General features: G+C 48.4%; 1 protein-coding gene across 19 annotated transcripts in view; it reads left to right on the top strand.

Annotated features, from left to right (window-relative positions):
- The window catches only part of NFASC (neurofascin), a 152,314-nt gene that overhangs the window by 46,957 nt on the left and 90,961 nt on the right, over window positions 1–14,396 (top strand). For 17 of the 19 annotated variants that reach the window (XM_025205524.1, XM_025205525.1, XM_025205529.1 and 14 more), the window contains exon 3: window positions 13,503–13,687. In XM_025205524.1, coding sequence (XP_025061309.1) covers window positions 13,594–13,687 — 94 coding nt within the window. In that variant the 5' untranslated portion in view covers window positions 13,503–13,593. Of the gene's footprint in view, window positions 1–1,617; window positions 1,639–12,440; window positions 12,462–13,502; window positions 13,688–14,396 lie in introns of those variants that run through there. The other 2 variants (XM_025205527.1, XM_025205526.1) reach the window with 2 other exon arrangements.

The raw sequence follows: 14,396 nt of genomic DNA, 5'->3' as shown, positions 1-14,396 counted from the left end.
AAGGAAGAGGAAAAGGAAAAAAAAATGTTTTCCCCCCAATAATTGGTTTTCGCCATAAGAAACAAAGGGCGCTTTACTCTCACTGAACGCGATGCCAGAGCCCCTGAAGAAGCATCACTCTGTGATGTTCAATCGCTTTTAATTTGGAGAACGCAATCCATAATGTGAAACCATGAGTGTCGTTGTGGGATCATTAGTAGCTGGAGTTTTACTGTTCCTCATGCAACCATAAATAAGGATAAATACCTAGTTGCTACAAAAATTGTCCTGGTGGATCTGATGAGCAGATTAAAAATAATGCCCCACCATGGGGTAATTTACTCTTCTTTTTTTCCCCCCCCCCCCTTTTATTTTTCATTTGTGCTCCTTTTACTTCCAAATCCCAGGACAAATCATGTAAGATGCTCGGTGCTCTTTGCTCGAGTTGAGAGCTTGGAGCGACTGGCGTTGGGCAACAAGGAAGGAAGTGGTTTTAAGTGGTTTTAATGACAGTGCATGAAGGCCTGATTTCAATTTTTCTCTGAGCCTAATTTGCATACATATTGAACTGTTCCAAGCAGGAGATTTTACCACACCTTCAACTCACCTATGAAATATGAACTTACATTTCTACCCAGAAGAACTTTTACAGTCTTTCCTCCTATGCCTGAAGAAGGGTGTTTGTGCCCAAAAGCTTGCAATTAAAAGATTTTTTTTTTGCAAAAATCTAGTTGGTGTAATAAAAGATATCACCTCCACCACAAGTTCTGATTCCTTTTGATTTCAACAAAGCGTTTAAGCACTTGCTGAACGTTAGCAATACATGAGCAGCCCTGCTGGTGCTCGAGTGCTTAAATTTAAGCATATGTTTAAATGTTGGGGGCCCAATCCTATGCTCACTGAAGTATATGGCAAGCGAGGGTGAGTGACTCAAGATAAAGCCCTTGCAGAATAGGACTGAGCACTAGTCAGGTGCTTGAACTTATATGCATGATCCGTTCACGCTTGGGGCCACACTTGGGGCACTAAAAGCAACCTAATTCATGGTAGCACGGAGCTCTGTGCTGGCTAATTTACCCTGCTTCATTTACAGCTAGCTTGCACATTTGTGCTATGCTGCAGCATGCAGTATAGGCGTACCCCTGAGCTGGATGTTTGTAGCAGGGTGGGAAAACTTCTTGCACCATTTTTTTCCCCCCCATATATTTCAGCCACCAAATGCATGCCAGCTTTGAAAGGCTGCTAGCTGCTGGGAGACTGGGGTCTAAACAGCTTGGCCTGGGAAGAAGTAACCTGTTTGTTTAGCACGTGGTTCATGTTCTATTAATGATCAGAGCATATGCTCAGCCTCTCATCTGGCCCTTTAGCTCTTGCGGCTGGCAGGGAGGGCCAACGGTAGTGAAACGTTCCCCTCCCATCTCTGCTGCCTGCATGAATAGATGCCAGCGAGGAAAGTTGCTCGCACACAGATGAAGCAGATGGAAGCAATGCGGCGAGAGAAGGGGTGCAAGGTTTCATTAGCTCAGCTATGCTCAGAGAGTGGGAAGCATAGATTCCCGTCATCCTGACCAAAGGCAGATTGTCCAGCATGTCTCTTTGGAGAAGTACAAAGTCAAAAGCGCTGTTCTTATTATCATCCTTCTAGCTTTGCCACACTGGGTAAGTGGACGGCTGTCTCTGAAACGAGTGTCCTTGAATAACCTGCAGAGGAAAGGGAGGTGCACGACTCTCTAATCAAATATCCTAATATATCATGACTTTCTTGGGGTGATCACATATGCAACACTAGGATGAAGTGGGGGGAATCTTCAAGTTCAGAAATTGCCTAGGTTGATTTCTTCTTTGATAGACTCGTGTGGTGTGGAGAGGGGCTGCTGTGTTTTACTGCTGACATGTAGCTATTGCCTTTTGTGAAAGATGAAAGTCGAGCCGTGGAAACCTTCAGAAGAGATGTGTATGCCAAAACGGAGGACAAGAAGCCAGGAGCTTGCAATGTGGTTCTCAGCTCGCATGTCATCTCATTAACGGACGTATGCATTTTAATAGGCAAGGAACTGTTACCCAGGCTTATCGGGGCAAAGACTGTCCCTGCACCATGCCCATGTTGAGGTTAACCAGGTTAGGCCCTGTGGTGCTAGGTGCTGTATGCACACCTAATTCTGGGCAACCTCTTCCACAAACACTTTGTATTGTCGGCCTTAAACAATGCTAAGTAATATTGAGGAGGGGCGGAGGGGTGGGTGGAGAGGGAGTCACTTTAACATAAGCACAGAACAGAACAAGAAGCAAATTGATTCCTAAAGCCACGCACCCAAATTGGAGGTTGTGCCTGCTATTCTCAGTTTGCTTCAGTGTGTAGTTGCCCATCAGCAAATGGTATTTATTCCCTGGTGGAGTTACTTGAATAGCACGTGTCAGAAGAGAGATGCTGGCCGCCGAACACTTCTGTTTATGGCTGGCATTTAAACCTGTGCATGTTGCCTTCCTTTAGAGCTTTAATTTTTGCTAATTTTTGTAAACCGAGCTCCACCGGAACGTGGCTTCTTATTGTTTCTGTAGTGCCTAGGACGCCAAGTGGCAAATGCATCAGAAAAGAATTAATATGGGGCTAAATATAACTGTGTTGCTGCTTGCAGTTTTATGCAGGGACCTGCACTCCATAGTTGTCAGAAAAGGCATAGTAGGTTATATTTTTAGCCTGGTAAAGTCCAGTCTACCTGCTTACGAGCACGGTTTTTTATTTCCCTCTCCTGCAAACTGAATTGTTGTCGCAGCTTCTGACTTCCCTGCCCTGATCTGCACCTGCACTCAGCTGATTAGAAGAGCAACTTCTGCATACTAGAGCTGTGGGTACCATTATAAGAAGGACTGAGTGCTGACAATGCACTTGGAAATGCATCCCCAACTTCCGGGAATCTCTTCTCACTAGAAGTCTTAGAAATCACCTTGACCGAGAATTGAGATGCCCTGTCCATGCACTAGATACGGCACAGAGTTGCCTGGACTTCAGCCAAGTACACTGCCTTCTTGCTGCTTTCCTTGCTTTGAATCTCACCTGGGTTCTGGTGGGCCAAGCTGTGGCAGGACGGTGTAAACGGCACGACCTTGCAGAAGCCCTAGCGACCCCGGCTTTTACGCGTAGCCGGGAAAGAAAAGGTGGCAAACTCAGATTCTTCGGAAGCGATTAGGAGTCGGACCTCTCGAGCTTCACCCTGACAACAGCCCCGAGTCAGCGTGTCCTTGAAAAATCACTTCCCCTCTCCTTGCCTCTGTTTCCCTAGCTAGAAAATGGGTATTATAAAGAATCTTTGATGTTCGGAAAACACTTTGAAATGCAAAAACAACACGCCAGTGCGGACCAGTAGCTTTCGGGAGGTGTGAGCGTTTGCAACGGTACCCTACAGTGCCCTGTCAACTCCTGCCATGCAAGATGCACCGTGGATGGCAGGAAGCTCCCGCCAGTAAAACCTCCTTGTTCTCCTTGCAGACTTTTCCTGGCTGCTGCACAAATGTGGCTAATCTTGCTGCGGTCAATGTGATCCCAACTTCAACCCCTTGTTCCCCCTGGCGCAGTCACGTGGCCCTCAGCTGGAATGTGCACCTGCCTGGGTAAAATGCTAATAGTCCCATTGTTCGGGCTCCTGCAGCACAGACCTTAAGCGCCCCGCTCGTGTGTGCCGCAGCCATCCCCGTGCGTCCATCCCTTTGGGGCTTGCTTTAGTCTAATCTTTCGCCGCCTCCTTTCTCTCTGCAGATGTTGCTGGGGTTTAAATGGAGGTGGGCTCAAGCTGCAAGGCTGAGATCGGCATCCAGATTGCAGACGGCCACAAGTTTCAAGCACTGCTTGGCATGGAGCATTTGGGGAGGGGCCGTCTCTAATTTGAAAGGGATCCTGGGAGGTTCAAAATAAGTCAGTAGGGAGTGCCTGAATACTTGAGTTTGTACCTTCGGAAAAGGGAAAGGGGTTTTAAACCCTATGTGAGGGCATTCATATTCTACGGCCATGCGCTAGCTGTGTGCTCCTTGGTTGCAGAGTGCAGTGCCAGGGCAGCTATAACTAGTTATGGGTCCAGATGCTCCAGAGGTGGCAGGTCAAGTCTCACTCCAGGCTTGTGTCAGAGGCTGCCCCTGGTTGACCCAGCTATGAGTAAGTACCTGGTTATTCAGGCTGAGCAATGAAATGCACTCAGACATGATGCCCTGCCACATATCTCCCTTGGGGGACATAGGCTTCAGGGACAGATGTGCCTTAACCATACACGCCCACTGGGCCTGTAGGCTCAGGTGGACCTTTGATCTTTTGGATGCCCCTCAATCACTCTTGCATTTGGCTTTAGCTCAGATAATGAGCATAAAAGTCTTGTTCTAATTAAATTCTCTGCCAGACTCACTCACAGGCACCATGCTGCAGTATTTGAAATGCAGGAAATGTCATTTTTGTACGGATTTTTTTTTTTTTTTTTTTTACATTCACCCAAAAAAACATACTTACCAGAACGTGTATTTTTAATTAAAGGACATTTTGATCAAATTTGACCACATTTACATTTAAAAATAAGTAAAAAATAAAATTTTTAAATAACTACCCTTTGGAAACACAAAGTGCTGTAGTAGCCATGACACAGGCAAATAAGGAACGAACACAAAGATGGTCCCTTTGCGTTCTGATGTTGATTACCAAAAATAATCCATAAAGAAATGTTCGGTGTGGGGGGAGAGAGAAAACAGACCCTGTTTGTAATGACTGGATGTTTAATCACGCATAGAGATGAGGCTGAATTCGCACCCGGGTGCACTGCATAACACAGCACTGCTTACCAGCGAGCAGTCTTAAAGCCAGGATGCATCTTCAGCGGGAGGCGTACAGCACCACGAATCAAGCCAAGTTCCCATCCACGGCTGCATCGGCACCAGGAATGCATTCTCCCTCCATGCTTTCGCTGGCTGTTTGCAGTTGCTTTTCTGCCTCCCACACCCTCCTTTCTTTTGGCAATCCGAAGGTGGTTACTTATTGGGGGATGCTCCTTGTGCAATGAAGGATGCGAGTGCTGAGAAACGGGGACAAAAGCCTGGATAAACGGGGACTTCAGGGAAGCCCCAATGGAGAGGGAGAGGTGGTGGTGGAGGAACATGGCCCCGTCGAGGCGTGAAAATGGAACATAACCTGGGAAACCCCAGCACTGCGGGTACAATTAGTCACTAGCACACAAGATGGTGCAACACATGACGCTAAATGCTGGGAGCTTTTCAGCTAGAGCAGTGCTGATGTGGCACGCGTGCTCTGAACGAAAAGCGGTGAGCTCTACTGAGACCCGAGCATTTGAAGTTAGCAGATAGAGGTGAAGGAGCCGTTTGCAAGCCCATGTACAAGTAAAATGCTCTTTGATTTCCCTGGGGAAAAGATCAGGCTCTGGGGAAAGGAACCTCCATAATCACTCAGATTGCACTGTGTAGTCACAGGCCTTTGCGTACGATCTTAAATGCGCTTTGTTCGGAAAGAGCATCTCTTCATTTGAAAGAAGTTGTGGAGTGAGGGACATGACAGATTGCGGGATTCGGGACTGTACTCTCCAGTCTGGACTGAACAGCTTGCGGGAGCTAATGCCGCTACGTATCCCACTTTGCGGGGAGGAGAACATAGCACCAGGCATTGAGATGCACTTTTGAACTTGGGGAAAAATATATGAGGAAATGCAGATAAATGGGGCCATCTCCTTGCTGATAGTTTTCCACAGTCAGGCCATGCTGCCTGCATAACGATATGGATGATGCTGGCACGTGGAGTTCAAATTCAAGGCTGATTCTAGACTAGGTATTGGCAGGCTGGATCCCCATGTGATGACATCAGGATCTTTCTTGCAGGCTCATTTTGCGAGATCTTTTAGTCCATGTTGCTGGAAGCGTCACAGGAACAACTGGCTTAAGCCAAAATGTCACCATCAGAGCGTAGGTTTTCAGGCAGAATCTGGTCCGGAGCCAGCCCCCACAAAGACACGGTGCAGAGTCTGAAAGCCACGGACCATTTGCAGGGTTTGGTATAAGGTATTGGGCCTTCAGAAAATGTGAGGCCAGCCCAGTGTGGAAATGGAGACCTGGATTTCTATCATAGGATCCTGCAGTGGTATACACTGGCTCAATTGTGTGGGCTCTGACTCCAAATTGGTCTCTGGTCTAGCTAGTTTACAGATTATTTGAGAAATCAGGGGTAGTGTCATGGTCCTGATCACGGTCATGAGACCGACCAACACAGCCAGGTCACGGGAAGAGAGACTGCAGTAGAGTTTTGGTCTGCGGACTCGGCAGCTCTTTTGTTGGGGACCATCTTAATGCTCTCATGCTGTATGATGTTGCCTCATAAACCATTGCAACCTTAATCGTTTCGCCTGGTGACCCCATGGCATCGAACTATGATGCAGTGGGCGATTGCTTTAGGCTGACGTTTAAAGCCTGTAAGACAAGGCTGAATGCAAGGAGGGAGACCTCACACTTCTTTGCTTGCCTAGTAGGAACCTGGGTGCCAAAGACTCATTCTCAGTTTTCCAGCGTGCCAGGAAGTCTTGTGTTGAAAACTCCAACCCACAGACAGCTTGAGTCAGTCTCATTGAAACAGGCTGAAACGTCAGGCAAGTTGCGTGGCCATTAATAACCCCAGGTGTGTGTGTGTGCGTGCGCACGTGTGCACGTGTGCGTATGCACAAGCACCCCAGAGCAGCTCTGCTCCTTCGCATTAGTGCAGCTCTCCCCACGCAGTACGAGGAAAGGTCGTGACAGTGTGGGCTGTGTTCTCCGCTGGCATACAGCCGTGGGCTCGCAGCACAGCGTGTCCCGAACAGCCCACCCACGCACGCAAGCACGGCAGCAGATTTTCCAAGATGCATGGTGAGTCACACCCACCGACATCAGATAGCAAGGCCCTGAAGGCTCCCGGCTTTCATTTCGGTTGCCCAGACGAGGGGCTGGTTTTAGTGGGCTTCTGTTGTTTGCTGTTGTTCCCGAAAGCATTAATTAATAGCTCTGGCTCCAGCCCAGCCAGTGATGTAGAGTCTCCTTCCAGTCAGTCCTTCCCGTGCCTTCAAGCCAAGTGTGCAGTAACTCTTGCACCCCACAGGTCTGAGAATGCACCCCACTCATTACAGGGAACAGCCCTTTATTCCCAAATCTCTGTAGGACTGCCCCTGCAGCACAGTCAAGGAAAGCCATATATTTTTCTTTTCCACTGACACCCAATCCACTACGCTGCTAATGCATGTTGAAGCTGACATGCAGAGCCACCATCAGACCAGTCCTGGGCTTCTCCCTAGCATCCGATGTCACGCACGGTGAATTTTCCCCACGGGCTAAACACCATTAATTAGGCTGTCACTCCCTCCCATTCCTTCTTTCCAGAATGCTACAAGCAACCAAGATTAAGTAGAGAGCTACTAGATAATAACAGGAATAGATGTTTCTAAAGACCCTATATAATATTTACACGTGTTCACACTTGCATACTCTTTAGGCCATAGAAAGACATAATGTACCATTTTTAAAAGGAGAAGCAGGGCTTAATATTTGGGTGCTCCATTTAGGCCAGTCTAGCAGTGGCCAGACAAGGTCATAACATTGGATCAGAGTGACCCGAGGAGTTTCACTCCTCAGGTTTTTCAGGACAGAAGGGTTTCATTATGCAACCGTTTGTGTCAGACACCATACTAGCGTGCGTTACTCTGGTGATCTCTCTCAAATTTAGCAAATGTGTTGACTTAACAGATGGTTGGAGGGGAGTAAGGAGTGGATGTAAGGAGTGCTGAGGTGCTGCAGAAGTGTTGATGATTCAGTGCTGCTGCCTAAAAGGGGCTCGAGCTGTTACTCCTGTTATGGGTTGGGAGGTACTGCCATCAGCTCCATTTTCCAGATGATTGTATTGGCAAAAGGCACGGCGACGATCCCGGTATCCCAGCCAAGGCTTCTAGGGAGGTTATAGTGTACCTCCAAAAGTTTTCCCCTGCACTATCAGTTGGGAAACACATTACTTGCTTGCTAGCCTAGAAGTATGTGTAGTGTTGCTGTCCGCTCTGAATTGCTGTCCTTGTACAGGGGGATTTTCATGCGTAATGAGAGTTTCTAAAGCAGTTTGAGACAAAAAGGGGGAGTTTTGACAGACGAGCATAATTCATGCAAAATAAATCTAAGTGTTGGCAAATGCTTGCATGTATTTTTGGTTGATAAGAGAAAACTATGTAAAAGGCAGCAGCGGGGCGTGGACTCGAACTTCCCCCTAACCGATTCTGTGCTGAAATGGATATGATCACTGGCCTGCGCAGTTGAGTATAACACAGGCCACAGATCAAAATCATTTCTTCTGGTATAAAAAAGGCCAAGGAAGCCATTTGTATCGCTCTAACCAGACGGCTTTGGAAGACTTGCACTGCTTTAGTTATGACCTTGTCTCACAATTACGCTGCCCTGCCACCATTTCCGTTGCAATAGCTGGGCTGGAAAATCCTTCGAATCAGCAAAAAAAGATGAAAGCTAAAAATAAAAAAATAAAAACAGCCCCAAAACACCCAAACCTTTTAGCAATCTATAATCAGGCAGAATTGGGACATGGGCGGGGACTCGCCGAGGCGTGCAGAACGTCTCTCAAAGAGCACGGAGCACAACTCATGAATGGATCGGAGCAGAGGCAGGGGCGTGCAGTGCTGCCAACCCAGCTGCTTGAAGATCTGTGAATAAAGCCGACATAAAACACAGGCTCATGGGCACTGTCACTAAGGGGAAAGTCCCAGCTACCTTACTGTTTGGTTTTGGCTTGGGGGTTTTTGAGACTTTAGTGTTCCCTTGTTCCTTTTGCACTCATGGGAGCTAAATATTTTCCTCTCTCTCAAAATTTACAGCAGAAATCCTCATATTATTGCAGGATCTCAGGCACTGGGGTTCCCAGAAAGTCTCCAAGTATCAGGAGACTTCCTAAAAAAGTCAAGCTGGCTGTAGTTTGGAAAGAGGGATGAACAGGAGAGAGGTGCAGGGCTCTTGGGTTTGCCTTAGGGTCACAAGTCCAGATTTGGTAACAGCTGCACTGCAAATTCAGGCACTAGTCCTTCAACTGGACCTCCCTGTATGACCTTCGGTGTTTACGTGGAGCCCTTGGACGTCAGTGGGGAGCTGCACAGCTGCAGTTTTCAAGCCCAAGTGGGGGCATTTTGCAGGTTGGTGAAGCCCCACATGTATCTGCCACATTAACAGGCTAAGCAATCCGCAGGGAGAGCCATGAGAACTTGTCTGGAGGTGGGAATATGTGGCTATGTCTTGCTGGTGGCTGGTGCATTGTTATCAGTGGACTTCCACCAGGGATGATTTGGGCCCACTGGGTTTTAAACAGCACTTATAGTTATGAAAATTGCCATTTTGGGAAAAGTGAAGCATTTTTCTTTCTGGCTAGGATGTTCAGAGGCACAAGCAAAAACACATTCAGCTTTGACAGTCTCAAGAAGCATGCCTCCCCTCTCCCGCTTAGGCTGGGATGTTTCAAGGCACCTAAGTGCTCAGTCCGCTGCGAGATGACAACACGGATCTACTTGGACTTCCCCGGTGGTTTCTTTGCTTAATGAGCAGTTTGGCTCGGGACATGATCTCTTGGTTAATGGGGGCCTGTAAAGTACCTCTGCGTCTGCTCTCAGGGTGTAATTCAAGTCTGTGTGCAAGCAGCACAGAGTTGATGTGGAAGGGTTATTGCACATTGGATTTGGCTGGCTCTGCTTGTTTATGATGGATAAATATGGCCCAGAAAGGTGTGTGCGGAAGGGGGGAATTATTTACTGTTTTTAAGTGCTGTCACCTCCTCTCTTTTTTCCTGGAGCATCGCCAAGGGGGCCTCAGCCGTTCTGTCCTGATGAGCTGCGTAGCCAAGGCTAACACGTTGGAGGATGTGTTAAACCTCATGCTTAAAATCTGCAACCAACCTCTAGCTGTTAGGGATTCAGTGGTGACCTAATGTGGGCAGACAGACCATCCCACAGCTGCCTAACGCGAGGTTTCTTGCACTTGTTTTAGAGCCCTTTGGCACTGGCCGCTGTTGAACACGGGCTGGGTGGACCGTAGCTAGGATCTGGTGCGGCACCTCCTCTGTTCCCAACACCTAACAGCAGTGTGGGGAGGCCTCTGCACAGAGATGAATTTTGCAGGTGGCTGTTGCAGTCCCATTAATGCCCAGCGGCTGGGAGCTTTCATCTGAGCGCACTGGTATCGGCCTCTGGTATTGCCAGAGCGACGGAGGAGACTCCGGCAACGTGACGGGGAAGGAGGGACCCTGCATAGTTTCTCCCATTGTTTGCCACTGTGTTTGTACAGATGGGTTTTTGCCCGTGTGCTGTCTCCGTACAAACAGCTAACCACCATAATCACATAGCCCTTACTACAGGTGTCTGTTCCTTGCAGATTGACGAGTCATAATATCATAGGACTATAGAAACTGGAGGAGGAGAGACCTATTAGGTCATCATCAGTCCCATCCTGCCCAGCTGGCTTGCTCCCTATGCTGTATTCTCCAGGGCCATCCAATTTAGCTTTCAATATCCACAGCGAGGGAGCCTCCCACCGCTTCTCTGGGGAGAGTAGTCTGTGGCTTAACCCCAGGCAGTGGTCTCTGGCTTGTATTTTTTCCATCTCTCCTGATTGACTTTGTTTTTTGCAACGGGCGGGGGGCAGCTCCCGTCTTAGCAGCATCCCAGGCTGCAGCAGCTTATTTATATTTCATGAATCTGGACTTTCCTTGCTTGCCAAATGGCCCCTCTGTACTGTTCTCCTGTCTGGTATCACACCGCCACAATACAACCCTGTGCAGAAGAGAGGAAGTAGCAGCCAGGAGCCAAGCTGGGGATTTTCCACTCTTTGCTGCCCTGCCTTCATTTGCTCTGAGCAGAGAACGAGCCGTCCACACGTTTGTCACCGAGGCCCGATATTTATAATGCCTCTACAGACATCGTAACTCAGATATGACTCGACCTCTGCGATGCAGAAAGCCCTTTTAAAGGGATTTGCTTGGTGTAAGCAGGGTAATTTATCCTCCTTTGCATTGTCCCTTTAATCTGCTTTTAGTCTTCTAGATATCATGAAAGGGGAGGGGGAGGTGGTGTTCAAAAGGTTGCAAAAGCTTTCTTAAAACAAACCCGGCCACACATGCTGGAAGACACTGGTCTCGCCTCTCCCGGTGCCGGCGGGGGTGTTGCAGTTTGGCAGAAGTCACTCTAAACTGAAGCAGCTTTTCAGTCTGGTCCATTGGGAAGATCTTGGAAATGCTAATAGCCCCCATCATGTACCATGCAAGACGTCTGTGTGCAAGTCCATCTTCGGCACTAATTTGCATCATCTGTTTGTGGGACATTCTCCTGGGCATCACGGAAGCCCTTCAGATAGGATGCGAGTGGTATTTATGTCCTTGTCAGCCTCTGCCCAGGGGTGATTCTCTTCTCTTTAGGTCCTGATGAAGTCCAGTGGAGGGTCTTCCATTGAGTCTAATGAAAGACCGTTACTTTTCAACCCCACGTGGTCCTGTTCTTCCCCCCTGCACATCTGGAGTGGCCACAGGTCTGTGTGCGTAGCAGAGTGGGACTGGCCCACTGACCTCACTAGTGGGAATTTATCCTGGAGCAAAACTTGCCCAAGTGTCATAAGAGGCCATGTGGCCGGATGCTTGGAACAAATGAGCGGGGGCCAAAAGGCTCTGTTAAGCCGTTGCCTTGCTACATGACCCCTGGCATGTCTCCTGACCTTTAGCGCTGCAGCCAGTCCAGCTGGAAAATCGAGTCAAAAGCAGAAAGCTCCGTAACAGAGAGAGCGTGCAGCACAGCAAAGTTTTCCTGGCTCCAAACCTGTCTCTTGTTTAGTAACGCGCCGTATTTGTATGGACAGGGCATAATGATAACACAACAATTGTTGCAGTCAGTCAAGGATGCCCCGGTACCTGGCAGGGGATTTCCTTAGGGATCGGATCTATTTCCAGCACGGTTTTCTTCAGCTCATTTCAGCCGTGCTTTTGAATTCACAAATAAAGGTGACCCTTTTGGCAGCGGGGGAGGTGGGAGTAGGTTGGCCCGTGGTTTTGGATGTTTTAGATGCAAGTAGATCTTAATAAAAATAAAAAAAATCCTTCTCCGTTTTCTTCCAGAGATGGTTCATTTTGCCTTTTCCTTGATTGGTTAATTCTGCATAACTTAATTAGCCGGTAGGCAGCACGTGATGTTCCCGTTCTCATCCCAGAATGAATGTCAGATTTCTCGGTATAATTCGCGATCCAAATTAAATTAGGCTGGACATCCATGAGCAGAGCAAACAATGCACCAGTGAGCAAGGCACACTTCAGCTTGGCATCTAATTAATTGGAGTTTGTAAGAGCTCTCTGTCACTGTTTACCTACCTTTAGCCCTTAGAGGACAAAGTCTCATTCAGTCGTTACAACCAGCAAGATTTTCTTGAATTGTTTGGGATTCTGTCACTAGATTTTGGTGAATCGGCTTGGCTTTAAGATATTGTTGTTCCCTCCCCTGCGTCTCTGGGCTGTTGGCGCACTTTGACCGTCAGGAAAATAATGGGAGCTGCTGGCTGCAGAGCTCCTCTCACTTCTGCTCCCAGCATTAGAGCTCCAGGGCCCGGCACTAGGTCTACGCGGACCTGGTTTGCAGAACCAGAATCTCGTTTTGGCTTAAGGTGCATCTTAAACTGAATAGCCTGGCTTGGGCTGTACTGGTCCAGATTTGTCCCCGTGTAAGGGAGAGGAGAATTTGGAGATGGGCACGCATTTAAAAAGGGAGGGTGGGGAGAATCCGGTCCTTTTAAATATTGTTCCTATGAGGAGCTCAGGATAGAAGTGCAACAGCGCGGAGGTTGCAGAGGAAAACGAAATCCTGCTGCAAGAGGGAGTGCGAAAAGATGAGCTGCGGCTGCATAAGTCCTTACACTGGTTCCCCGATGTTGCCTTATTCGGAGCGGGGCACTGTGATCTGATGGGCTGAGCGCCGGCCTGGAAGTCAGGGCTCGTGACCAGGCTCTGTTGCTTTTCTCTTCCTCTGTCTGCTTCCCGCAGCTGTAAAGCAGGGGGCTGGACTCGATGATCTTCCGAGGGCCCTTCCAGCCTTACAGTCTGTGAATCTAGGCTAACCTAGGTCCCAGGTGGGGTGGGGGAGGCATGATGTGAAGAATGAATAGTGATTATTTGAGCAAAGCGCTTGGCATACGTTTCACTCCAGTCTCCTAAGTGTTGCTACGCGTCACAAAAGGACCAGACTCCATTCAGTTCAGCTTCATGAAGACCGACTAGAGCGCTTGAATATATATAGACGGTGAGCTCTTTAGGGCAGCACCTTGCATCACAGGACCCTGGACCCTCGTTAGTCACCAGACACTACTTCAGTCAAATTACAGTCTGAAAAACCGCTTCTCTTCTTGTCAATGCCCCCCCGCCAGCCCAACGTAAATGTAGAAAATGGGGAGTGCAGTGAATTTACAAGCAGCTCCTTAATCTGCAGCTTTTGTTTTTTATTTTGCAGTTGAAAAGCCAAGGAATTCAGCTACGCGAGCAAGAGGCCAGCCTGCTTTCCTAGAGGGAACAGGCAGCATCGCACTGTCCAGCCCTTCAAAATGGTAAGGCAAAGGTACCTCCTCACCTGCACAGGAGTTGTGCTTGCTGTCTGCCTGCATCACATCATCAGAGCCATCGAGGTCCCTCTGGATCGTAAGTTCATATATTTTCAGCTTTCTCTAAAAAAAAAAGAAAACAAAAAAGGAGATTTGCATTTAACTTGCCAGAGAGCTGCAGGGGTTGATGTCAGAGCAAAGGACAGAGAAGCCTGAAAGACCCAGGCTGAGGTCCAAGTCACTTGAGCTGTGTGAGAGAGTCAGGAAAATCAAGTAAAAAGCAGAAACTGCTGTGAAAGCCAGATGCTGCGTCTGAGCTAAACCTTTTCCACGGCACAGAAACCCTGTCCTGATGGATCTTTAGCCTGATCCGTCACGTCAAGTGCAGCCGCGCAGGAGTCTTGGCGTTTTCCTGGAGCGCGTCATGTGAGAACTTGGATATCTTTTTGCGGCCTGCAAAGTCATCTCAAGGAGTCCTGTAGACTGTTACGCTTGCTAAAGCGTTTGGAGCATGAAGCTATTGAAGCCCCTGTTTCGTGGTGGTGCTGCCTTGAGCTTATAGAAGCACAACTTGCCTGTGGGTGAGGAAGGGGGTAGCCCTCTCCCTCTGGCTAGGCTCCTGCAGAGATATGCAGGGTAGCAGCTAATAAATACTGATTATACTTCCGAGACGTGCTTGGCCTCTGCTGTGGCATGCAGCGTCCTCTCCCGCATTGACCATCCAGCCTCTGTTAAGTGCCATTCTGCAGGACGACCGCCTCTCGCCGCCAGCAGCAACACGGGCGCACCCAGCCCAATTTTAGTGG

The sequence above is a fragment of the Alligator sinensis genome, unplaced genomic scaffold (assembly GCF_000455745.1).
Source record: "Alligator sinensis unplaced genomic scaffold, ASM45574v1 scaffold1322_1, whole genome shotgun sequence".
NCBI classification, from domain to species: domain Eukaryota; kingdom Metazoa; phylum Chordata; order Crocodylia; family Alligatoridae; genus Alligator; species Alligator sinensis.
Note: the sequence above shows the minus strand (reverse complement) of the source record. Positions and strands in the feature narration are given on the sequence as shown.